The 21,350-nt window shown below is 43.4% G+C and overlaps 1 protein-coding gene across 4 annotated transcripts; it reads right to left on the minus strand.

Annotated features, from left to right (window-relative positions):
* Positions 1 to 2,267: 2,267 nt before the first annotated feature.
* Positions 2,268 to 20,914, minus strand: sty (sprouty). 4 transcript variants are annotated; one of them, XM_066298258.1, is made up of 4 exons: positions 20,527 to 20,914; positions 17,099 to 17,199; positions 13,937 to 14,013; positions 2,268 to 6,101 (listed from the first exon to the last, which is right to left on the minus strand). In XM_066298258.1, exon 4 carries the CDS (start codon positions 6,019 to 6,021, stop codon positions 5,281 to 5,283), a length of 741 nt encoding a protein of 246 aa, XP_066154355.1. In that variant the 5' UTR covers positions 6,022 to 6,101; positions 13,937 to 14,013; positions 17,099 to 17,199; positions 20,527 to 20,914; the 3' UTR covers positions 2,268 to 5,280. The 4 variants fall into 4 exon arrangements, with proteins under 4 accessions (XP_066154355.1, XP_066154356.1, XP_066154353.1 ...); XM_066298259.1 differs by lacking the exon at positions 20,527 to 20,914 and adding an exon at positions 17,254 to 17,347; XM_066298256.1 differs by lacking the exon at positions 17,099 to 17,199.
* Between the last annotated feature and the right edge of the window lie 436 nt (positions 20,915 to 21,350).

Below are 21,350 nucleotides of genomic sequence, written 5' to 3' on the forward strand. Positions count from 1 at the left end.
AATTCTCGAACCAGAGGCGACATTTAACCTGAACTAACCCGATCTAATGTTGATACTTTCGAAGACAATCTGCTCAGTTTATACTTATTTGCAGCAATTTCTTCCCGGGAGAAATAGCGGTGAATTTGAAATTTTGCGATCTCCAACTACGTACGACTCTAACCGTTTTTTTTTATCTCGCTTAATATCTTCTTCTATATTTCTCCCAGATCCGTGGTGAGCTTGGTTATCATCTTCCACCTTTCCGTCGTACATTCTCCAAGTTTGCAAGCACCTTTTCCAACCTTCCAACGAGTCCATTCGGCATCCGCAGGAGCCAGTCGAATTTGAAGTTTTGAGTAGGAAGAACGCCGACGTTGATGCGTTATTCAATTTTAACGCCGACGAAGCGGTATTTGCATATCGTTTATCTACAACCACGTGGTAACCACCACAGTCCCATATGAAAAATACACCGCTGCATAGAAAGTTGTGGTGATGCTCGGACGTGTGCGAGTGATCAGTAAATTTTTGATGCCTACGTCACTGGTTAGTAAAGAAAGAGCTCAACAAAATTATCGGAAAAAATCGAAATGTGGCCAGCCGGTTGGGCCCTTCGAGAAGCCCGGGCGTCTTTATGGGCAGCATCCGGTCCACAACAGGTAACTCGGACAGGTATAATGGCCCAGCGGCAGCATATGGCCAAACAAGGTGACTCCTGAAGGCGGCCGGCTCATGAATGGACGAGGGTTTTATTCACTAATACCCAACGACAATTGAAGAAATTTTGAGAGAGTTTGCAGACCGCAAATCAAACAGTTTCCCCGCTGACCTTCCCAGGGTATTTAATCGCTATCAGCGAGATGAGTCTTGGCAAAACAGGGTTCCCACCTTAACAATCGGCCGTGTTGTTGTCTGTTGGCAGGATAAGATGCAAAAACGCAAAAGTGTTCTTATCGTTACGGGCGTCTGAGTCAATATTTGATATTCGCTTTTAACCGCCTTGCCTTCGTAATTTGAATAAACCCACGAGGCATGTAGGCAGAACTGAAGACGCTCTCTCCCAGAGGAGGGAAGAAGTGCCTGCCAGAAAGCAACTCTTCGCAGGTTTCGGGCCTACATCCGAAGGAAAAATGGGTGAAAATGAGCCACTCGCTCATTTTCAACTTCGTTGTCGTGTTTCCCGTCCGCCTGGAGTTCGATTTTTTTTCCTTTTCTTTAATCGAATAAAATATGTGTGAAAGCTTTTAGTATTATCGTATTCTCATATTGAGTACCATGGATCATTGTTGGCTTTACGTAAAGCAAAGCAGTCGTAAACAGCTTGAAAGGGTCCCATTGAAAAGATGAGCTCGTACATTATATTGTTGACATTCCGAGCAATTCTCTCGAGATATTGTGTACACATAACAAAATTGATTAATAGGGGTCCCGATAACCTTTTGCTCGAAATTTTTACATCTAGACAAATTAAACTTATCGTTAAATTATTTTATTAGATAGACCGCGTGTAGAGTCGAATTATTCAGGCTTCGGGCACGCCGCACTGGCAAAGAGAAACAAACAAAAACAGTGAAACAGCAACCGCTACGCCAATGTGGTCCACGTATGTTGTACAAACCTCTTTCAACAGAGGCATTTATTCCTACAAAAACTATCGTGGGCTTACGGCCATTTCCGTTCTCCGTCTCTGTCCTCCACGGTTTAGGTCTCAGTCACATTTCTCGTTTTTTAGCTCTACGTTTTCAGATGCCAGCCTCATGTGGGCTGAAGAACATATACATTTCAGTATTTAGAATAAGCATAAATATTTCGTTGCTGAGTATGACATAGAATAAATGACAGCAGAGCGTCGTGACGCAAATCCCTTTGAATTACCGAATAACAAGCAATGATCGAGAGCAAAAATTGCTCCGTGCCTACGTTTGATGACGCATCAAGCTGTGGCCTTGCGTTTCGAGTGTGGCTGTCGCTTCAATGTCACTAATGTCAACCGATATTACGTTAAAAACAAGTTAACGTCGCGTTTTTGATTTTAAACGTTTTTCGTTGATTTCGGGCTAAAAAAAACTACTGTAATGTGGGCGAAATGCGTCTGCTTTCACAATTTGTTCCTTTAATCCGCTTTTTTACTTCTCCCATGTTTTTACTCCTCGACATGCAGCACTTCAACGCGGATACCTGTGGAAATTAGACCGGCTTCGTTCCCCCCAAGGGGGTAGAGCAACTCCTCCGCCATCGGATTCTGAGAATTGTTGGGTCTATACGTGAAATGAAACCACGTGAAGTAAATTGTTGATCATCGTTATTATTTAACATAGAATAAAATTACAATTTTAATATGTACAATATACAATTACTATGCACAGTTACTGCCAATATTTGGCACTTAATGGTGAGATACCCTCCATTTTTTACGTTAGCAAGGTTGTGTTAATGGCAGGCCGATTTTGCGCTAATAAGGGGCGTTAATAGAGTACGGTTGTTTTCGCATTGCCCTTCGAGATACGGAGGTTTCTTCTTTATATTCTTTCATTCGGCATTTGATGCAAACACGTGAAATCCTTAAACCGGCCGGCCATAACAGGACCCATCCATCATTTCATGACCTTTGTGTACCTATTCCATAAACCGATTTTTCTCGATTCGATCGAGGCGAATCAACAAAAATCTGAAAGTATTGCTTTCCATCTTCCCAGAGATTCTCTCTATGGTGACGGTAAGTTTAACACTTTTTTTAAACAAATATACAATTTATGGGTTAGAAAAAGAGGTGTACTATTTAATACAAGTTTGCTACATATAACAATTATTATTATTAATGTTCTCGAAGCTAATACGTGGACTGAAAACAATAGAGACGCAGACTGCTAATATGAGAAATTGATCAGTCTTGGTTTAAATTGTTTTCGGCTTATTAACAATGTTAAACATTCATTTGGCTCTTTAAACATTCAGTCAAAACACGTATAAAACACGAGTAAGTCACAAATCCAAAGCTTGAAATACTATATTATGTATCAAGTAAAAACGATTTTTATGAAGGGTTACAATGTGTATGGAAATGTAACTGTATTATTCGAGTTGCGTGGAGGTAAATAACAAACAAATTGGAACTGGACTGTCTTAATTGGCTAAGTACAATTTTAATGATTATTTAAAAGAGTAATGAATCTCTTTGGTTTAAAAGGAATGTAGCCTATACTCACAATAATAATTCTATTACGTAACCAATCTCTTGAATATATTTTTTCTCATTTAGGCTTGCGCAGAGCCAGATACTAGATACTAGAAAAATTAAGTTACCTCTTAAAATTCAAAAGAAAGTAATACACCTCTTATTATCTTTTTGAACCTTAAAAAGTTGGCTTATCTGCTGAACCCTGGTGACGGTTCACACCGTATCAATACAATAACAAAAATATGTCAGAAATTATTGCAAAACCAAGTGTGCGTAAATGATCAAAGTGGGTCTGCTCTGTTGGGTTTAAGGGCCAAACTGTTAAGGTGCCGTTAACTTTCACCCTCGAGTTACTAGCGTCAGTTAAAACCAGCTTCGTGTAAAACTTCTTAGCGCATTAAAAACATATTTTGGCCATAGATTGATCCAGAAGGATCTGTAGTCGTATGCCGGAAAATACCCCCTTAAGAGCGATACCAGACATCGTACGTTCCGAGGCGATTTCGGCAAGCTACCGGTACGCCTTTGGTACCTCAAATTAGTGCGTTTTATCTGTACACAGTCCAATTGAATGCAACAAGGAGAGAACGTGCGGATTTAGGTTACCCGACAGTTTTCAACAGCCGGGTGAAGGCACCTTAAGGACGAGTTTTACAATCACCAGTAAATCTTCAGTTTAAATTTAACATGGAATGTTAAGTTTACACTGAAGATTTTTAGAAAAGCAATGCTTTTACATTGTTTAGTCAGCTCTGGTATTTAATTTAACAATTGTCAATTGAAAGTGACCTTTTGGTAATATGAAACAAGAAGTAAAGTATCACTGTCACTTTTTTAGTCAATTTCTTATTGTGCTAATCACAAGGAAAACGGAGCTATATACCGCAGGGGCACTTACAGCCGAGTCGAGGAGAAGGTAAATTTAGTGGTTTTTCGCATTGACTCCAGATTAAAGATTAAACTATACCCGAAGTTTAGGAATGGGGTGAAGCTCAATTTAGAGTCGTTAGGAGGTCGTAAAACTCATTTTTTTTAAAATTTAAAGTTTAATTCTCAGAGCACAGTATAAGCGGGATCTTATAAAAGTCGCCCTAAGTGAGTCATAGTGTCGGCACAGAAAAATGAATTTTCCTGGGGGCAAATTGCTCAAAAAATTCAGTGTGCAAGCCTCGAGTGTAAGCGTGGAGACGAGTATAAGAAAAGGCTGGGGAAAATAAAAGAGGGAGCATTTGGGGGAATAAAAAGAGTGCTGGAAATGGGAAGGAGGCTACTGGGGTCTAAAATCCGCAAATTCCAAAATTCATCACATTTCTTGTTCTAGGCGACTAGTCCTATTGGAGATTAGTGAGTTAAGAGCGGTAGCTGCCGGGTACCATCGGTGCTCGCTTACCGGTTGAATATTGGAGCGTGGGGAATTTTTTATGATTTAAATATATGTATGTACATATTGGTCACTATCTAAATGGGATCTTCCGCGAGCTTTTTTTATTACTCCAGTCAATAGCAAGTTGAAAAATATTTTACACCAATTTTTCTTTTTTTGACGCGAGTCCCAAATGTAAACAAAAGTAGAGAAAACCGTAGTTTTTAGGTGCACCGTGTACATACCATCCTAAGAGGTGAGGATCGCGACCAGTGTCGCCAGGTTATAAAAGTAAATAATGGCCTAGGACCTTCGAGAAAGCGGTATTTTACAAAAAGACAAATTTAAACAAATTGTTACACTGCAGAATGAATATATCGTGATCGATGTTTGGGCCATTACGAGTTACCCACCCTGTGTATCTACTGGGAACCTCGACATTCTTAGAACGCCTCTCCTTCATTTTCAGAGATAATTGTGAGATACTATTTCAGACTAGATTAGGGCTGACGAATAAGGAACTGCTTAATTCGGAATGAGCGCCTTGGTAAAGCAATAACGTCCGAGCCATAAATAATTTAAATTAATAATAAATAAATAAAAATGAAAAAAATGTAAAATTTAATGGAAAAGATGTACACAAGAGTTATTCAGGCACACTCGCTCTGCGCCACTGCTCGGCGCTGGACTAGATAATACTGGAGACCGCAACAGATGCGGCGGCAGTTCTATATACACTAATATACGTATTAATAAATTAAAAGTCTTGCAACGAATCGTTGGCCAGCAGTCGTTTAGCGGGCGGTCTGGGCGGCTGTTTGGGCAGCCGACATCGACAGCCCGTTCGTGAGTGTCGCTCGTAGCAGAGTTCGACCGCCCGCTTAGCGCCGCGTAGCGGCCAATACAACACCAGACAGGGCAGGGCGCAGACCAGAGCTGCCAAACAGCCCCAGCGGCCAGCCCGGCGATCTGGTCCGCAGCCGCATGGATCGTCCGCACAGCTGCTGTCCACGTCGTCCGCCTCCGAACAGTGGTAAAACAGTCCTTTAACGCAGCACAGACACGAAGTGTAATCCACAATGCTGTCCGCGGATAGCAGACAGCTCCCGTTACAACACCAGTACTCCGGTAACGGCTTCGGGGTTCGACATGTCGCACACTTACACCGTCCGCAGATGGTGCAAATGATGTTGGGTCGGGAGGTGTCGCAGGGGGGTGTCGGTGTCGTCTTGTTGAACGACACCGGTTGCTTGTTGATGGGTGGTTGCGAGGGGGGCACCGGGGCAGGCGGTCGGTGCAGGGGTGCCGGCGACGAAGGTGGCCTGAGGGTCCCCCTGAGGGGTGTATCCACGTACTCATTGTCGCGACGTTCGGCCTCGGGCCTCGGTGACGTCAAGGACACTGCCGAGGTACGCAATGCAGTCAGCGGAATGCTTATGAGGGGCACAGGCCCGCCGGGGCCTCGCAAAGGGGCTGACGGGAAGCCATTCCCATCCATCCCCGGCCCAGGGGCTCTCAGCGGCTCGTTATGGCTGTCCGGCCGATGCCGTGCGTGGCCGTCATCGCTCCTCTTCAATTCTGAAACCAAGAAAATTCACCATTACTCAATTAATCAACCTTAAAAAATCTGCCAAACAAATTTTGACCTTCGCGCATGACTTTATCGGGAAAATAACGGCAAATGGGGAAACAAAAGTTAGCTCAGAGCACTTGGAGCTTGACACCAAACGTGCCTTCCATAAACGTCAGTGTGCTAAAAAGAAAATCATATGTTATGTCACCAACTGAGCCACGCTGTTGCCAAATTTTCGAATCCCGGGGTGGCAACACTGAAAATAAATTTGTTTTGTTTACGATCTCATTAACCTCATTCCATTTTCGTCTCATTATTTTCATTCTCGAACGCCAAATTTTTGATATCATCATTAATTAACATTTAACAAACATATTAAAACAATGGAATATCGCACGTCTGCAGTTTAATATAAATAATATAATTATTTTCTGATACACGTCCATTTTAGTCTCTCTTAGTCTATCCCTCATTCTTAAATTTGCAGCCTAGGTAAAGAACGTTTGATCCGATTAACGTTAACCGAGGGCGTTGGCAAAATCTACATTCCTTCGCTGTTGTAAGACTTTGACAGGTCGGCAAATATGGCTTCAAAACTCAAATGCCGGGGATATTGACTGTGTCTTCAGTTATTGTATCAAAAACAACGTACCTTTCAAAAGTGACAGTTTTGACATATTAACGTCAAACAATTGAACTCGGAAATTGTGGCAGCTCTCAAGGGAGCCGAAGTGTAAGCTAGGCAACAGCGCCTGCATTGTCAATGAATTAAGGCAGACCAAATCGGGAAAATGGGAGGGACAATATTCGTAGTAGGAATAAATTGACGCGAGGTGAGTGCGACATACCTGGTTCACGCAGTGGTGTAAGTGTATCACAGTCGATACAGCCACTCTATTACCCGAGTCAGATAGGCTATTCGAAGGGAACCAGCACGCACTCAAAAATTATGTGTGCTATAGTAAATTCGAGGCGATACGTATCATGACAGAAGCGATTTATGATTAAAACATGACACCTTGACGGCGAACAGGCCCACTTTACTGCCCATCTGGAGCCTTTGCTGCCAGATCTTCTACGAGCAAAGTAAGAATTTCGTTAATGTTAATGTAATTCACTGCCCTCAGTAACTGTAAATACACGTCGGATCGACGTTCCGAACACGAGGCGGACTAGGTCGAAACGCGACCCACGCGAACTTTGCGTGGGTGCGACAAGGCCTTTGTAAAAGACACGCCTGTGTACCCCATTTTACTACGGCTTTTAATGTTTTTAGCCCACGTCCGTAATACCTATAATAATCTTCGGTAATTGAAAGTGATTAGGAGGGGACCTTCTCTTCGTGTCTGAGGCGAGGATGTGCCCTAAGGTATGGGAGAGGGAGCGCGGGTCCACCGTTCATTAAAGATGTTCGAAAACGAGGTTATTTTTACGATGTCATTTGTCATAATCAAACGCAATTGTGTGAGCCAGTCCAATTCGTTTCGTACGAGTGGCGCAAGACAGTGCTTACCATATCACGTTATACGTCCGTTGTAAGTATGTAGTAGATGTTTTAATCAGGGTTTTAATAGATTTAACCTCGACTTCAGCAATTTGCTTGCGGACAGCTGAATGAACGAATCGTTTTGCTTGAAACAATGGCGATCAGTTTTATAAGGAGGTTAAACCTATTTTTACAGGAACGAAGTTCCAGAAATAAACGAAAAGCGCTATTTCGGATTCGTGTGATTATTTCTGGCGCGGCAGAAAACAAATTGTCTAATCGGGATTACGTGTACTTGATGCGAGATGTGCAAAGTGAAATTTCGGCTCAAAGAGTATCGGGGATCGTAAACAAAAACATCAATTAAATCGCAACCGCAAATGATAAAGTCTCAGAATTATTGGCTTTTTTCGCTTGGCGTCGGATTCCTCCCCGGATTTCCTTCGACTGATTCACCAAACCCGTCTACCGTTCGTTGTGTTCTCTAGTGCCGAAAAGTCTACGCGCACACGTAAGCGTTGAGTATCAGTGGATCTCACTGCCGTTCGGTTATCTGCGTAAGATAGTGTTTACACCTCGATTTACACCTAGCTGTTTACTCTAGATTTACGAGGATGTATGTTTATTTTTATGGAAACGGCAATTTTATCTTTCTACACACGCACATCCTGTTGTTTATTAAAGTCGAGTTAAATACGGCATTGTTAATGGTCCGTTTCCTTTCTACTTATTTGGCGATGCACATCCGACTAAATACATCCATGCATATTTATCATTCCTAATGAGATCTTCGCCGACGAACGCCAATGTGGGTTTCTTTCGCGAATTTCAGGTTTAAAAACCGGCAAAATCACGCATTGAGGTAATGCGGAACCATTACACAACAACATTCCGGAAGTGCCGTCACACAACGTGAATCGCTAGAATTCGATTATTCCCCGGTTACCTTGAAAACCATTTAAAGGTTAATTTTTTTCGTGTATCTGATTGGCTTTCGTCAATTTTATGAGTAGGAAAATTTCCTTCGAATCCCTTCCGTGATCCAGCGTGTGGAGGTTATGAACGATTTCCCGAGGGACTGGAAGGTTCCGGGGAAACACTAGCGAGTTCTTCACGCGATATCCGCAAAAGGAAACTCCTCCATCTCGGGACACGTCAGCTATCCCCCAAAAAAGCGTCGGGACTAACATGGTCTCACGCGAGCACAAAGAGAAGAAGTGACGCTGTTCCACGTGACCAATCATACAGCTCGCGTTAGAAGCCCGTAGAGCAGGAACCGTTTTGTCTGACCGTTAAGTGTGTGACACAAACACGAAAAATCGTTACTAATTTGATAATTATTATCATTATTAACAGGCGTGTGGCCGCTCGTTAAGCCTGCAACGGCAGAGTGAAACTACGCTTTCTTCGAAGGGTAAGAGAATGATCTATTATTGCACTGGATCTGGCTCGGAATGCGATAATGTTGACAAATGCGGAGATCGGGATCAACGAAAAAACCCGTTATATAAGTAAACATTGCGTTTCGAACACGATCCCAAGGCCGAATATCTCTCACCATACTCGTTCTGATGCCTTCCTCGAACCGCAAAAAATAACTAAAAATTTGTTTCATTTTCGTTCGCAGTTTTCCCGGCTTGATAAGAAAACAAACAACTTTCAGCATCTGCCCGTTCCATTGCATTATTAACCGACATCGAAACGTGAATGAATGAACAAGGCTCATGCTACGGATCGGCTGAAACCATTTATTGTAATGTTACAGCCATAACGGCAATTAATATTTTCATACAGGAAACGCTATTACATACTAATAAAGTTATTGTGCGATAAGAGGGACAGAGAGACACGCGGTACTTTGTTACGGTCATTTTCAATCTTCCTCGAATAACGGAAACACATGGGCGAGAAGGCCGCAGAGTTTGTCATGGAAACGCTTTGTGAACGGCGGAGATAGGAGAAAATACGAAATAGAATTTAAAAAACTTAAAAAAAAATAACAACCGAAGTTTATTTTATTGCTACTTTTTGATCATTTACACATGTTTAGTCCTCGATTTCTCACAGTTAGCACCAGGCCCAACGCTCGCCTAGCAAAGTGACCGGCAAACAGGAAAAAAGCCCTGCGGTATATTTATCAACCAGGGAGTCAGAGCAAACCCGTTTTGGCGAACATAAATGACGGGCTGACGTAGCCATGGCAGACCGTAGTAGGCACCATAAGAATAGAGCTTCTCACGATGATTTCTTGCTCTGCCCAGGAAGGGGGACAATTAATTAGGTAGAAACGACAATAAATTTTACATGTGCAAGAATTTATGTCCGTGTCTGCCGTGCTGCTGGACTTGATAACCATTGAAAAAGAACTGCTATGCGAAAAAAGACTGAGGAACAGCCGCCAGTGCACCTGCGAAATACCTGGGCACAAAAGTGACCTAGTAGGAAAAACGCTAGTTTAGGCATGAGATAAAATAGAGTTACATCGGTAAAAATTCAAAAAGTGTACAAAACGAACGTAGGAGAACTGCTTCCAAATGGGACATCTCAAGCCCTCAAGTAAGTCTCCAGTAGTTTTGCTTTGAGCTCCGTTCAAGCAAGAAAAAAATGGTTAAAAAATGTGTAAGAATGCAGGGTTACCGGAATCAGTATGTCAACTTTACGATATCTTGGATTTAATTACGGAAGATCCAGCACTAGATTTCGAAGATCTAAGTAAGGGACTTTTACACTTTCGAGAAATTTTCTTTAGTTAAAGCGCATTCAGGGCAGGAATTATTGGCTAAAGATGATTATGAAATGCGCTATTCACGATTTAATAGAAGTTTGCGCAGTGAGCGCCCCGAAGGATAAGTTGACAGATTTGTACAAACTACTGAATTATCCGCGCCTTCATGTATCAATTATTTCATCCTCATCGCTTTGAGTTCCTTCGTTTTCGTACTTTTAAGAATCGATCCAACTTCTTTCTTCCAAAGTTCCGATCTTATCTCTGTTGTATGTTTATTTCTCTTAGCGTGAACTTTTGCTCTTTCTTTTTTTCTGGGACCTACCGAACACCGTTCACAAATCTCTTTTGTAATTTTTAATCATTTTCTGGATTTGAGTAAAAAATTCGCAGATACTGCACGGACGAATTCTAGGTCGTCCTCCGCGGCAGTATCGAAGGCCGCATCAGAACCGTTTTAAATATTAGTGTTGGCAAACAGGATGCTGTATCCGGTACCCACATAGAGCGAATGAATGAATAGTTAATAAAAACGATCCTCAACAACCTTCTTTTCGATTTGATCTTGACGGATCTCCGGTTCAACGAACTTCTGGCTTTGGTGTTTATTTACTTATTTGTATTATTACTATTACTCGGTATTTACCAAACTTTATAACCACAAATAAAAATAACGTTTTTGAATGGATGGCGCAGAGCGCGCCACTGTACGCGTCTCTGGTCGACTACTATAATACGTCATCTGAAAATAAATGTGAATGGGAAAACACACCCACACGCACCTCAATGTCATTCGCAATCTGTTGACTCCCTGCTGTTCCCACATTCATGCGATGCCGTTTTTCGCTCACTCTGTACGAGGGCGCGAGTGCTCTTCTTGACTTCCTAACCGAGATTAATCCAGCTAATCCTCTTTGGGCACCACACTGCTTGAAAAAAGAAACTTTGCACTCGATACACTGCATCCAGGGTGTAATCCAGTTTGGCACCACAATATCGAACGCACTCGCGTAAACGCTTCCTATTGAATCGTGCCTAGGGGGTATGTTCCGATATCTCGTTGAAAAAACGAATTAATGGACGGTACTACTCTCACGACGTTCCGGAACCGACTGAAGATCGTTCGGGCACGATCGGTTCATTGGCGAGGGCAACGTGCCGCGCAGCGTTGTCAGTTTGACACGATCACGGCAGAAAGTAAGATTTAGGATGTACGTGAGCATCGAAACGGTCCAGGAAATGACGTAAATTGTACTTGGTTAAAACGATTAAAATCATCATTGTTTTGGGCGAGGTGACGTCAATAAGGTGATATATACCGGCTTGATTGTTTATCATGTGGAAAAATTGAGCCTGTGTCAGGCGAAAATCTGGATTTGATGGGGACAATGTATGATAGATTCTCCCGTGGATGTTTCCCTATCGACACGACATAATAGAACCAACAAGAACAGAAAGGAGTTGCTTATATGGGAACAAAATTGGCCAGAATCGTGGTAAAAATCCTTCATATTACAACGCCGCATCAGGGTAATCTGTCAATATCTTTCGTTCGTTTATTTAACTGCTGATGACATTGCCCACAGAAACCATTATTCAAATGGAAAATTGTAATTGTGAAAAATTTGGATGTCTAATGACTAAAATACCTACCGATAGAGTATCAATAACTCCATGTATTCTTATCAGAATTTCGAACTCATTCGCCCAATTAAACCAAATAAATCGGCCATGTTTCATTCGCCGACCAGAACGGATGGCTTTGAGGCGGCAAAAATCGATTTGCTCCCTGACGAACGGAAGTGGAAATCCGGCAACGCCGCACTCGACCGACTAGCCGAGGCGGTTTTTATGAATGGGGCCGCCATCATGAATGAATAGGGAGCGCGGGGGGCCGGAGCGGGGGGCGACGTGCATTCAAGGAAGCCAGTGGCGCGCCTCCAGGATGGACGCCTCTTACATAATTGCATTCATAGTGGTTTCTCATTCAACATCGAGGCGGTTTACTTTCAACTTATTACCTTTAAATAAGATGGCTTTCAACAATAAAGTAGTTATCGTGTTGTTATTTACATTCGCGTTAATTTAATAAAACGTATTAATTAGTGAAGGTGAAAACCTGGAATTACACCTGGGATTCCCGATTTTTAAATGGACGATTTACTGCTCGCGAGCGTAGATAGTCTCATAAGGTCATGATTCACTTTTATATGGCTACATGGCTCAAACCTTCAAAAATTTTTGTTTTAATTCGGCTTTCCTTCCACGTCCCCACAAGCACAAACGCTGTTGCCAAGTTTGGTTTTACCGAAATGATTATAAATTATTGCATCCTGTGGGCAATTATAAATATTTCCTATACGAGGCTAGCGTATGTCTATGATAGTTTCTGAGATAATGGCGCAATAAACACAAAATGTTGGCCAAAATATCGTAATTTTAACACTTTCTACAACTCCGTAGTTTGCGCAGCATGTTGCTATGCGATTTTATAATTGGTCAATAGTTTGTGATGTCCGCCGCGTGATACGCACATTAACCACAGAAAACTCAAGTATGCATAGGTACTTAAAAGCCATTCAAATCATTAAGAACCAATATTGCATCCGCCATCTATCACAAGCCTAAAGCAGTGGCGTGCGCTCTCACCTCGAGCTTCCAGCCGCAGGGTACGTCAATGTTTTTAATTAAAGTACCCAAAAAAGCCAACTTATCTACGCTACAGATAAGGACGGATATTGAGTTTCATTCATAATTTGTGACCGAAATAGTGAACGAAAAACAATACGGGCTTATCTAATCTCCTATTTACTCTTCCATTAATTGATCAGTGTCTAATCCCTATAAATACAGACATTTCATGCAGATATCGGGCCGGAAATAATTATCTTTTTTCTCCGATAATGAGGGCTTTAAATCAATATCGATGGTATCTATGCACTCGAGACAAGTAATACGTTTATTGCGGAAACGTGGTGGTTGATAAAGAGGCGAAGAAATGTTGTCAAACAAACGCGGGCGGACGGGAAAAAGAACCTTATGGTTGCATGGTCAGTGACTCGGCCACTCCGCCGACCTGAAGAAGGCCTTCTGGAGGTCGTCCTCAGTAGCGTGCCCATCACATGGAAATCGATACGGTTTGCCAACACACACACATTAAACATATGCACTTGGTTGTTAGAAACCAACACGGTTTTTATTACCACAAATGTGCATAAACAATTATTATTGTTACGCAGTAATGGAAATTCGATACTTCCTGACATAACGTCGTCTCCACGGCTTTTTTGTAGTGGGAAAGCGAGAAGAAAGTAGCCTAGGCCAGCAGTGTGGGCAATATTGACGATATCAGCTTTAAACAATTAGGTGTCGATCGTGTCAGGACGTTGCCTTTATTAATTTAAGGTTAAATGAGCACGCACAGGAAGTTACAATTTCGAAAACGTATTGCACGACTCTGACGTAACGGGTGGTGACAGTTGCACTGGCCATCGAGTTTTCCTGTCATTCTTGTCAGTCGAACAACTCATTCTGACACGAGTCGTTTGAAAGGGCGTTGGCAGAGGGCCACTTCGAAGTAAGCCCGCTGCCGAATATGTAAATTTACAGCGATAGTCAATCAACCCTACCTGTTAGTTTCACATTCCCAAGCTGATCGAAGGACCGGTGCTTTCAGGACGATAATTCTGGACACGTTGCGTTACACCTGAAACAACAGACAATTTTTTCGTTAGTTTTTACTAAAAAAAAATTGACTCGTGTGGGAAGCGACGTTTTCAACTAGTTCCAGTTAGCTAATACTTGGTGTCATGTAAATACAACGGGGCACTAAAAATAGCGGAAAGTGGGCCAGAAATATTTAATTCAAAGGCGTTTTCGGTTTTGGTCCGTTCTCTCTGCTGGCGAGTTGAGATTTCTATGTAAATTTAAAATTCCGAAAATCCGTGGGCTCCCGAGACAGCTGTTCGGGACCGAAGGAGAGTGGGCGTAACGCGAGGTGAAACGCTTAACGATTTCCTCCGGTCCGAAATAAAATGTCAGTCATTCGAATTAAATGGATGAATTATGTCGTTTTTGACGGCATTCGACGACAACATGGCGAGAATCGCCATTACAGCGTATGCAAACTGAAACTTGGCCTCCGAAAGGTGAAATAACGCCAGGTTCCCACTTACAAGGCTTGACCTTCTATTCAGCTCCGCGTCCTCAAGATTTTTGTCACAATTAGAAAAAAAATTTCAGCCTCGCTCGCACGACGAATCGTGGAAAAATCATTTTTCGTCCTGCGGCCTGTCGCGTAACAACGGCGACTGCTACGGCCCCCCGAAACGTGCAAATCGGAACGAACGATTTTGCGGACGTCCTCTGTATTCTCTTCGGACACGCCGTGGTTTCGACCAACAAAGGGTTTAGCCGGCACCACCAATTGAGGCAACGAACCTATTACGGTTTCCCCCTCAAATTCCCACCTCACTTCGTTTGAAACGCGAATACGAATGTTATTCCGAGGAGATTTCTCTCTGTCCACGGAAAAGAAAAAAAAAAAAAGAAGAGATTATAACCCAATCAGGTACGCTCCATCTCACCCAACACCGGTACCACCTGGAGTGGGTCGGCGGGGGGACCCGGGTCGGGCACCATCTTTGTAGCCCTGGGCTAAGCGCGTAGCTCGGTAGCACGACCGGTAGGCGCGAGTCGTGCGACCGGTACCAGTTTCATGTCGTCTTTGTTCCGATAGTGGAGGACGCTACGTTTGTCTTCGTTTGGTACCGGTTCCTGCACCCCTCGACCGCGGCTGACCTAATATCCTTCTTAATAGACCGGAATCCGGCGTTCAATGGGTTCATTCAATTTAATGGAGGCGTTTGCATATAAAAGGACGGTCTTGGTCTTGTTTCGATCGTCATTACACGAAAGCGTTAATCGTAGAGAAATTGAACTATTGCTTGCCCCCGGATGACGGGGGAAACACGGCCGTGTGGCTGAACGACACCCGTTCGATGTTCTCCCAAGCTGGGGAATTCCCTAAGCATTTTTTTCGCGACCATCAATAGTTGAGGTGTCACAATTGAGGCTTGCACCGCAGCACGTTCATTTAGCGGGTCACGGGCACCGCTTGCAAATAGCTTTTAGCAATCGCCGACACAGATGAAACGATTTGGAATGAAAGACAGATTGAATTGGGTGCAACGATCGAACCCCCATCGTTCGCCTAGAAATCACTAAGTACCTCAGTGGTGAAACTGACCCCTTCCGAAAATTGCTACTCCCGAACGATGGAAGCAAGGAACGTTTTGCGTCACACATACGTCACGTCGTACAGTCTGTAGTTCTGTGATTTTTCGTCTTTCGCGCAAGTTTTTGCTCAGATCGAAAGATTATGACAGACATGCGACCGAGACATCGACGAAGGTTCGCCTCCGATCCCTCGGCAAAGAGTGAACGGTCGGGTCCCGGTTAGTCTTAACTGATACCGTGCAATTCCGCCCTTACTTATTTGTGAAACCTTATTCTTAAACAAAAAAAAAAAAAAACAAAAAATGAACATTCCGCTTTAGGGCAAGGTTTCAGAAATGTTAGAGGTGGTACTGAGGAATTTCAAGGAATTTTCCCGAGCGCTTCGGTGGGCTTTCGAGAAGCCTTCGAATTACCTTTAACCGCGTCAGCGCAGTTAACATTCCGGCCTGGGATGGCGTATCTCGGGCCTCGATGTTTTATATTTTATTTGATTCATATAAGATTCATATGCAGGGATTTTATACCTGTGCTCGTGTCGTGGCGTAGGTTGAGCCTTGTAGGAAATGTATGTACATAATAATATGTTATGTTCGCCACAACAGGCCTTGCAGAAACAGAACCTCTTCCCATTTTTTTTAAAATGCAGTTCAACGTTAGAGTTGTCTCGATTGGATAACGCGCAGCCAATAAAATAATCTTCCCAATTTGCGAACCCAAACACGTCGTTATCACGGAAGGTTTTAATAATAAACATATTTTTATATTGCTTAAAGTAACAATCCGCGTTTCGCAGCATGTAGTAATTTTATCGGTACCACTGACCAAAACCGATAAAAAGAAGCACATTGCAGATTATTGCCAAATATAGCAATTAAAACTGGAAATTAAGAGTTATATAAGTGCTGATATCGACTGTTTTTATCAGAGTTTACGAGGAGATAGGGGCTCGTTTAAATTGAAAATTTAAAGAAAATCGACGATTATTACACAAATTTCTGCTGCCCACGACTTATTTTGATTTACAGTAATAATTTACCAGGTTTTTGCATAATTGATCAATCGCGTTAGATTCGTAGCAAATATTTATTGACGCAATAAAACGAACGATTGTTAATGTTGCTATAAAAAGGAGATTTTATTCAAAACAAACAATAAATTATCGACACTGGGTGATGGGATCCGGAGCAATATGACGAAGACCTTTTACAAGGTGTTTCTATCAGATTTACACTTAAACGCGTTTCGCTGCTGCTACTGGTTTCATAATACGATCGAACCTTGAGGCTTTGAAGCGATTGCCCGCTCGAGAACTCGAAGACCGTTTTTCTGCTCTTCCAAAAGACACTTCTGCCCTAAACGCAGGAACGTCAAAACCCGCCCGACATCGGGCCGATTTGCAGGTTCACTTCCGATTTGTCAAAATCGATGGGCTTCGTGCACCCTCGGCTGCCTCTCCGCCGCTAGCAAAACGCGACAATTCAACCGAGCTGCGCGGACGCAAGTCAACCGGCATAGTTCTCGGACCGATAAATTGCACAAAATAACTTACTTACCTTTAAACTTAAATTTATGCCCCTCATTTAAATGGAATAAAATTCAGATGTTGTTCGCTCTGCCGGCTGTTATCGTCGCATATCTATTTATGTAGTTGACCCTTAAATGAACAATATTATATTATTCGAAAGTAAATGTAAAAATCTATATTTACACTCCAGTTATCCAGCCAGCAAGACAACACAATAATTACTGTTGATTAATAAGTATCAAACGGTTGAAAAATCGCGCTCTATTGGCGTTTTACGCATTCCAATGTTAAGATTATCGACGTTGAGATCGATCGTACGCCTCTGATCGAGTTTGGGTTTTGAGAGCCCCCCCGGTCCCCGCCAACGGACATCCTGCTTATTCGTAATGGACCGTTTCCCGAGAATTAAACGGGTACTGTGTGTTAAACAATCGGTAAAGATGGTCTAAACCTTGTGAATCTGCTAATAAGGCAAATGAGCCGAAAACATCACTGCAGAAATGTTACTCTGATAAAGAGAGATAAGAACTCCGGCTAGCACGCCAGTTTTATAATTCCAATATTTCACGATTAAGATGTTATGTTACTGTTATATAGTAACATCCCACCGGACCACTAAAACCGGACAATGGTTCATGCACAACCTCGGGCAAAGAATCGCAGCCTTACGACAGGAGCGTCTGGACATTCCGGCTCTGCCACTAATCAAAATCTATTCCGACGTGGGGCCACATCCTAGCCGGCTGAACTAAGAAAAGACGGCGTATGGAACAAGCGTGGGCTACAAAGGACCATTGCCGAACAAAATGAGGCAAAAGACATTTTTAAGGGGTGACAGACTTGCACGTCAGACGAAAGGCGCGACGGTGGGGCTGGCCCTTCAGCCACATGCACACCGGACCGATTCAACTACCGAAAATCGACCAATTGCGCCGAACGGCTCAATCGCGGAGATCTCGCAGGACTTCGAAAGTAGGGTCGTCGCAGTAGGAGAATTCCTGCACCTTCCAAGAGTATCCGATAGCCCGCCTCCAGATTCCCTGTGCGGGGCAGTTGGTGCATTAAGGCTGGAGCAGCCACCCCTCGTCAGAGCAGCGATGCAAAGCGCGAAACTAGGGGTTGAACAGAGCCACCGTCACTTCGGGGGGAGGCTCGTTCCTTTTGTGAGTAGTTAAAGTCAAAACGTCCTACCTGGGGTTACAAACGCTGGTCGGACGTAACCGGTGGGGTCTATTGGAGTTGGGTAGCTGCAGAAGCAATTAACCGTGGAGTTCATTAGCATTAGTCGAGGAGATGAGGAGCTCAGTTACACGGCTCAACGAAATCAAAAGAAAAAGTTATTACGGGTCTTGTCTAAAAACACAAATCAAGTCGCGTTTCCGGCGAAACCAGATGTTGATCGGTATTTTTACGGTCGCGCCCGCCTCGTCGCAGGCCTTTCGATCCGGTCGAAACTCTTTTCTTTTCGATTTATTTAAAACCGGGAATTCGTCCTGCTGACCGAGCCATTTCACAACGTAGTAGTTTTTGCATCGTGAAATTGTCTTTCTGCAAAACGATGGTGCGACAAAAACGGGTAAAAATGAATTTAATCACGAGGAAATTTACTGAAACGAAATAGCCGTAGATGATAATTCTCAGATCGACGATCGACCATCGAGACGACCATCGGTGTATAAAGATGGACATGTACAAACGTGCGCGAGAGACGAACAGGCCGAACGTGGAATTTAAATACAAATCGACGTGATAAATCCGCAAAGATTTTTTTTCTTTATTTTTTTATTATTATTATTATTTTTTTATATATAGACACATTCATATGTCTCATGGAGTAAACGAAATAATGTTCCAGTTTATTTGCGGGAACCTCGAGTATATATCGGCCTGTTCCGTATTTAATTTTGCCATCGAAGCCGGGGTTCGTTCAACTTTCGACGAGATAGCAGCATCACCAGTAGCAGCAAAAACCCAATGGCAAATGGATTGTTTCCGTTCTTCGGTGCGGGAGGCGAGAACCAAACGCATCGCTAATTTCGGTGCCCGAATCGATCTAATCGGCAAGGGCCCTTTTCCAGGATGTCGGCGGTGTACCGAAAAAACCGCAGCAACTTATCGGGCCACATCCCGACACCACTGACGTTTATGGACATCCTTTGAAATGTGAAAAACAGTCGGCGAGGTACTCGGGCGGTTTCCGGCCCAGACCCACCGACATCGGCACGTTCAGTCGCACTTCCGGCGAAAAAAAAGGAAACGCAATATCCCATCTGACTTTCAATGATTACGTGAACGTCCATGGTTTCCTCCAAAAGGCATGGGATGTCCTTTATGTTTTTCTTTCCTCAAGGATGTTGCCGTTGAGCATCGTCGCGCGGAAGTCTCCTTGGGAGGCGAAACCTCCAGGTCAGGATGCGTTTCCCAAGTTTCGATTTCTCGATAGCTTTTCCGACTGAAAAGTCGCCGCAGCTGTAAGCGGGACGATCCCGAGCGACGCTCTATGGTTGCGTGCGTTAAAGCGGCAGAAAATAAAATGGACTCAAAGAAAACGGAGCCCGATGCAGTTGCTCGCCTTCGGTACACCTTTTGGTCGACACCACCGAAGGATATTTTGTACGCCTATGCCCGCCGACGCCTAAAATAGCGACGCAATTCGGCGCCGGATGTTAAGGCAACGTCAGCATTAGCGGAACCCTGATGGGTAAACACATGATTATTACAAGTTTTTTTTAAGTCGAAATTGCTTGTTTTTTGACTTGTAAAGTAAGTTACGCGAAATTGTAGGAGTAGAAGTAAACAAGTCCAGCGAACATATGGTCGAGGACAGAAATTAGATTTAGTATGAGTGTACCAGACGGTCACGTTCACAAGTGACACACTTGGGGTGATCGTCTCCAAGGGCTTATGCAGGGAGTACCGGTTTACACCTTTTTTCGTATCTCGTTAACTTGCCTATTTTGCTCTACCGGTCTGCTGGGTGGTCTCAAAATTGAAATTAAAAGTGGACAAATATGGTGCGCTCAGGAAGCAACACTAAATGCAGTCCCAGACTGATATTTTGATAATCAATTTTAAGCAGGCTGCCAGCAACATTTTGCATTTTCATGTATGCTTCATGTGAATTCTCACCAAGGCGAGTCACGTGCGTTTCTGAGGGATCCCGCCCACGCTTTCGAATTATTTCTTTCCAGTCTTTGTGACTTTTTGACCAGGTATTAAATAATTTCATTGAGTTTGCGGGCCGTGCTCTTTAAGGGTCTTTTAAGGGGACTTCTATAAAAACCCAAAAAACGAGGTCTTCGTCTGATCGTGTATAAAATTTCCAAATTTTGATCCCCGAATAGCAAGCATGCACACAAACATCGTCAGGGTCTCTTCTCCGTTCGCACTTAATTTGTTTACGAATCTCTTGCCAAGTTTTCGTTTCCTGTGGATGCGACGTCGAGGTTTACTTACCTTTTTCACGTTTGGATCACCCGCAATCTGCACTGGATCCCCGATAGGGTCACCGGCCACACCGTTCACTAGTCAAGGGGTGGCAAAATCGGCCCCAAATCGCTCGTTGTGGGCGGAAATTAACCGTTCAACTGTTGCTTCTCTTCGAACGCGCACACGGCGGCCATGTTTAATTCATCCTACACGATTCCCGACGTTTCTGCACTGTTCGGATCCTCCAGGAACGATATTTCCGCACGAAACTGCTCAAAAATCCTTTTCGGGGCTTAGGCGAATACTTCGAACTTTGATATCGCGCACTAAAAAATTTAATTTAGCCTTTGCAAGCTGCCTTTTACCAACGATTTCGATGGCCTTCTGGCTCTTGACGGGGCAACGTTGCCGGATGTCGGCGTTGCCACGTGAATACGCTAGGCACGGTGGACCCCAACATCGTTTCTCTCAGTCAAAAGCGGTTTCCGTATTTAATGGCGCGAGATGCCATTCATTAATGTCCAGAAATTGGTTTCTCAATGAATTGAAAATCTGCGATTTGGCAACGCTAACGCGCTTGAATTCTAGTAAAATTTTCAGTAAATTTCGCGTTAAGCGGAAAAAAACCCGAATTCGTGCGTGATTCGGAAGCGTAAATATCGCATGAAAATTACTGCTAATCCCAAAATAACCAGCGAAAAAGGCCTAATTCGCGAAGATTTGAGTGTTTGAATGCGTAAGATGCTCTTTCCAGCCATACGAGGCCTGATTTCTGCTTTAGTACCGTCGTATTCACGGTCGCGCTCCACTGTGTGACGGCCTGGGTTGTTGAATGGGAGAATTCATGAATA

Source organism: Euwallacea fornicatus, chromosome 30, assembly GCF_040115645.1.
Source record: "Euwallacea fornicatus isolate EFF26 chromosome 30, ASM4011564v1, whole genome shotgun sequence".
NCBI classification, from domain to species: domain Eukaryota; kingdom Metazoa; phylum Arthropoda; class Insecta; order Coleoptera; family Curculionidae; genus Euwallacea; species Euwallacea fornicatus.

Coding starts and splice junctions, on each gene's coding strand:
- sty (XM_066298256.1), bottom strand. CDS start 6,021: ATGGATGGGAATGGCTTCCCGTCAGCCCCTTTGCGAGGCCCCGGCGGG.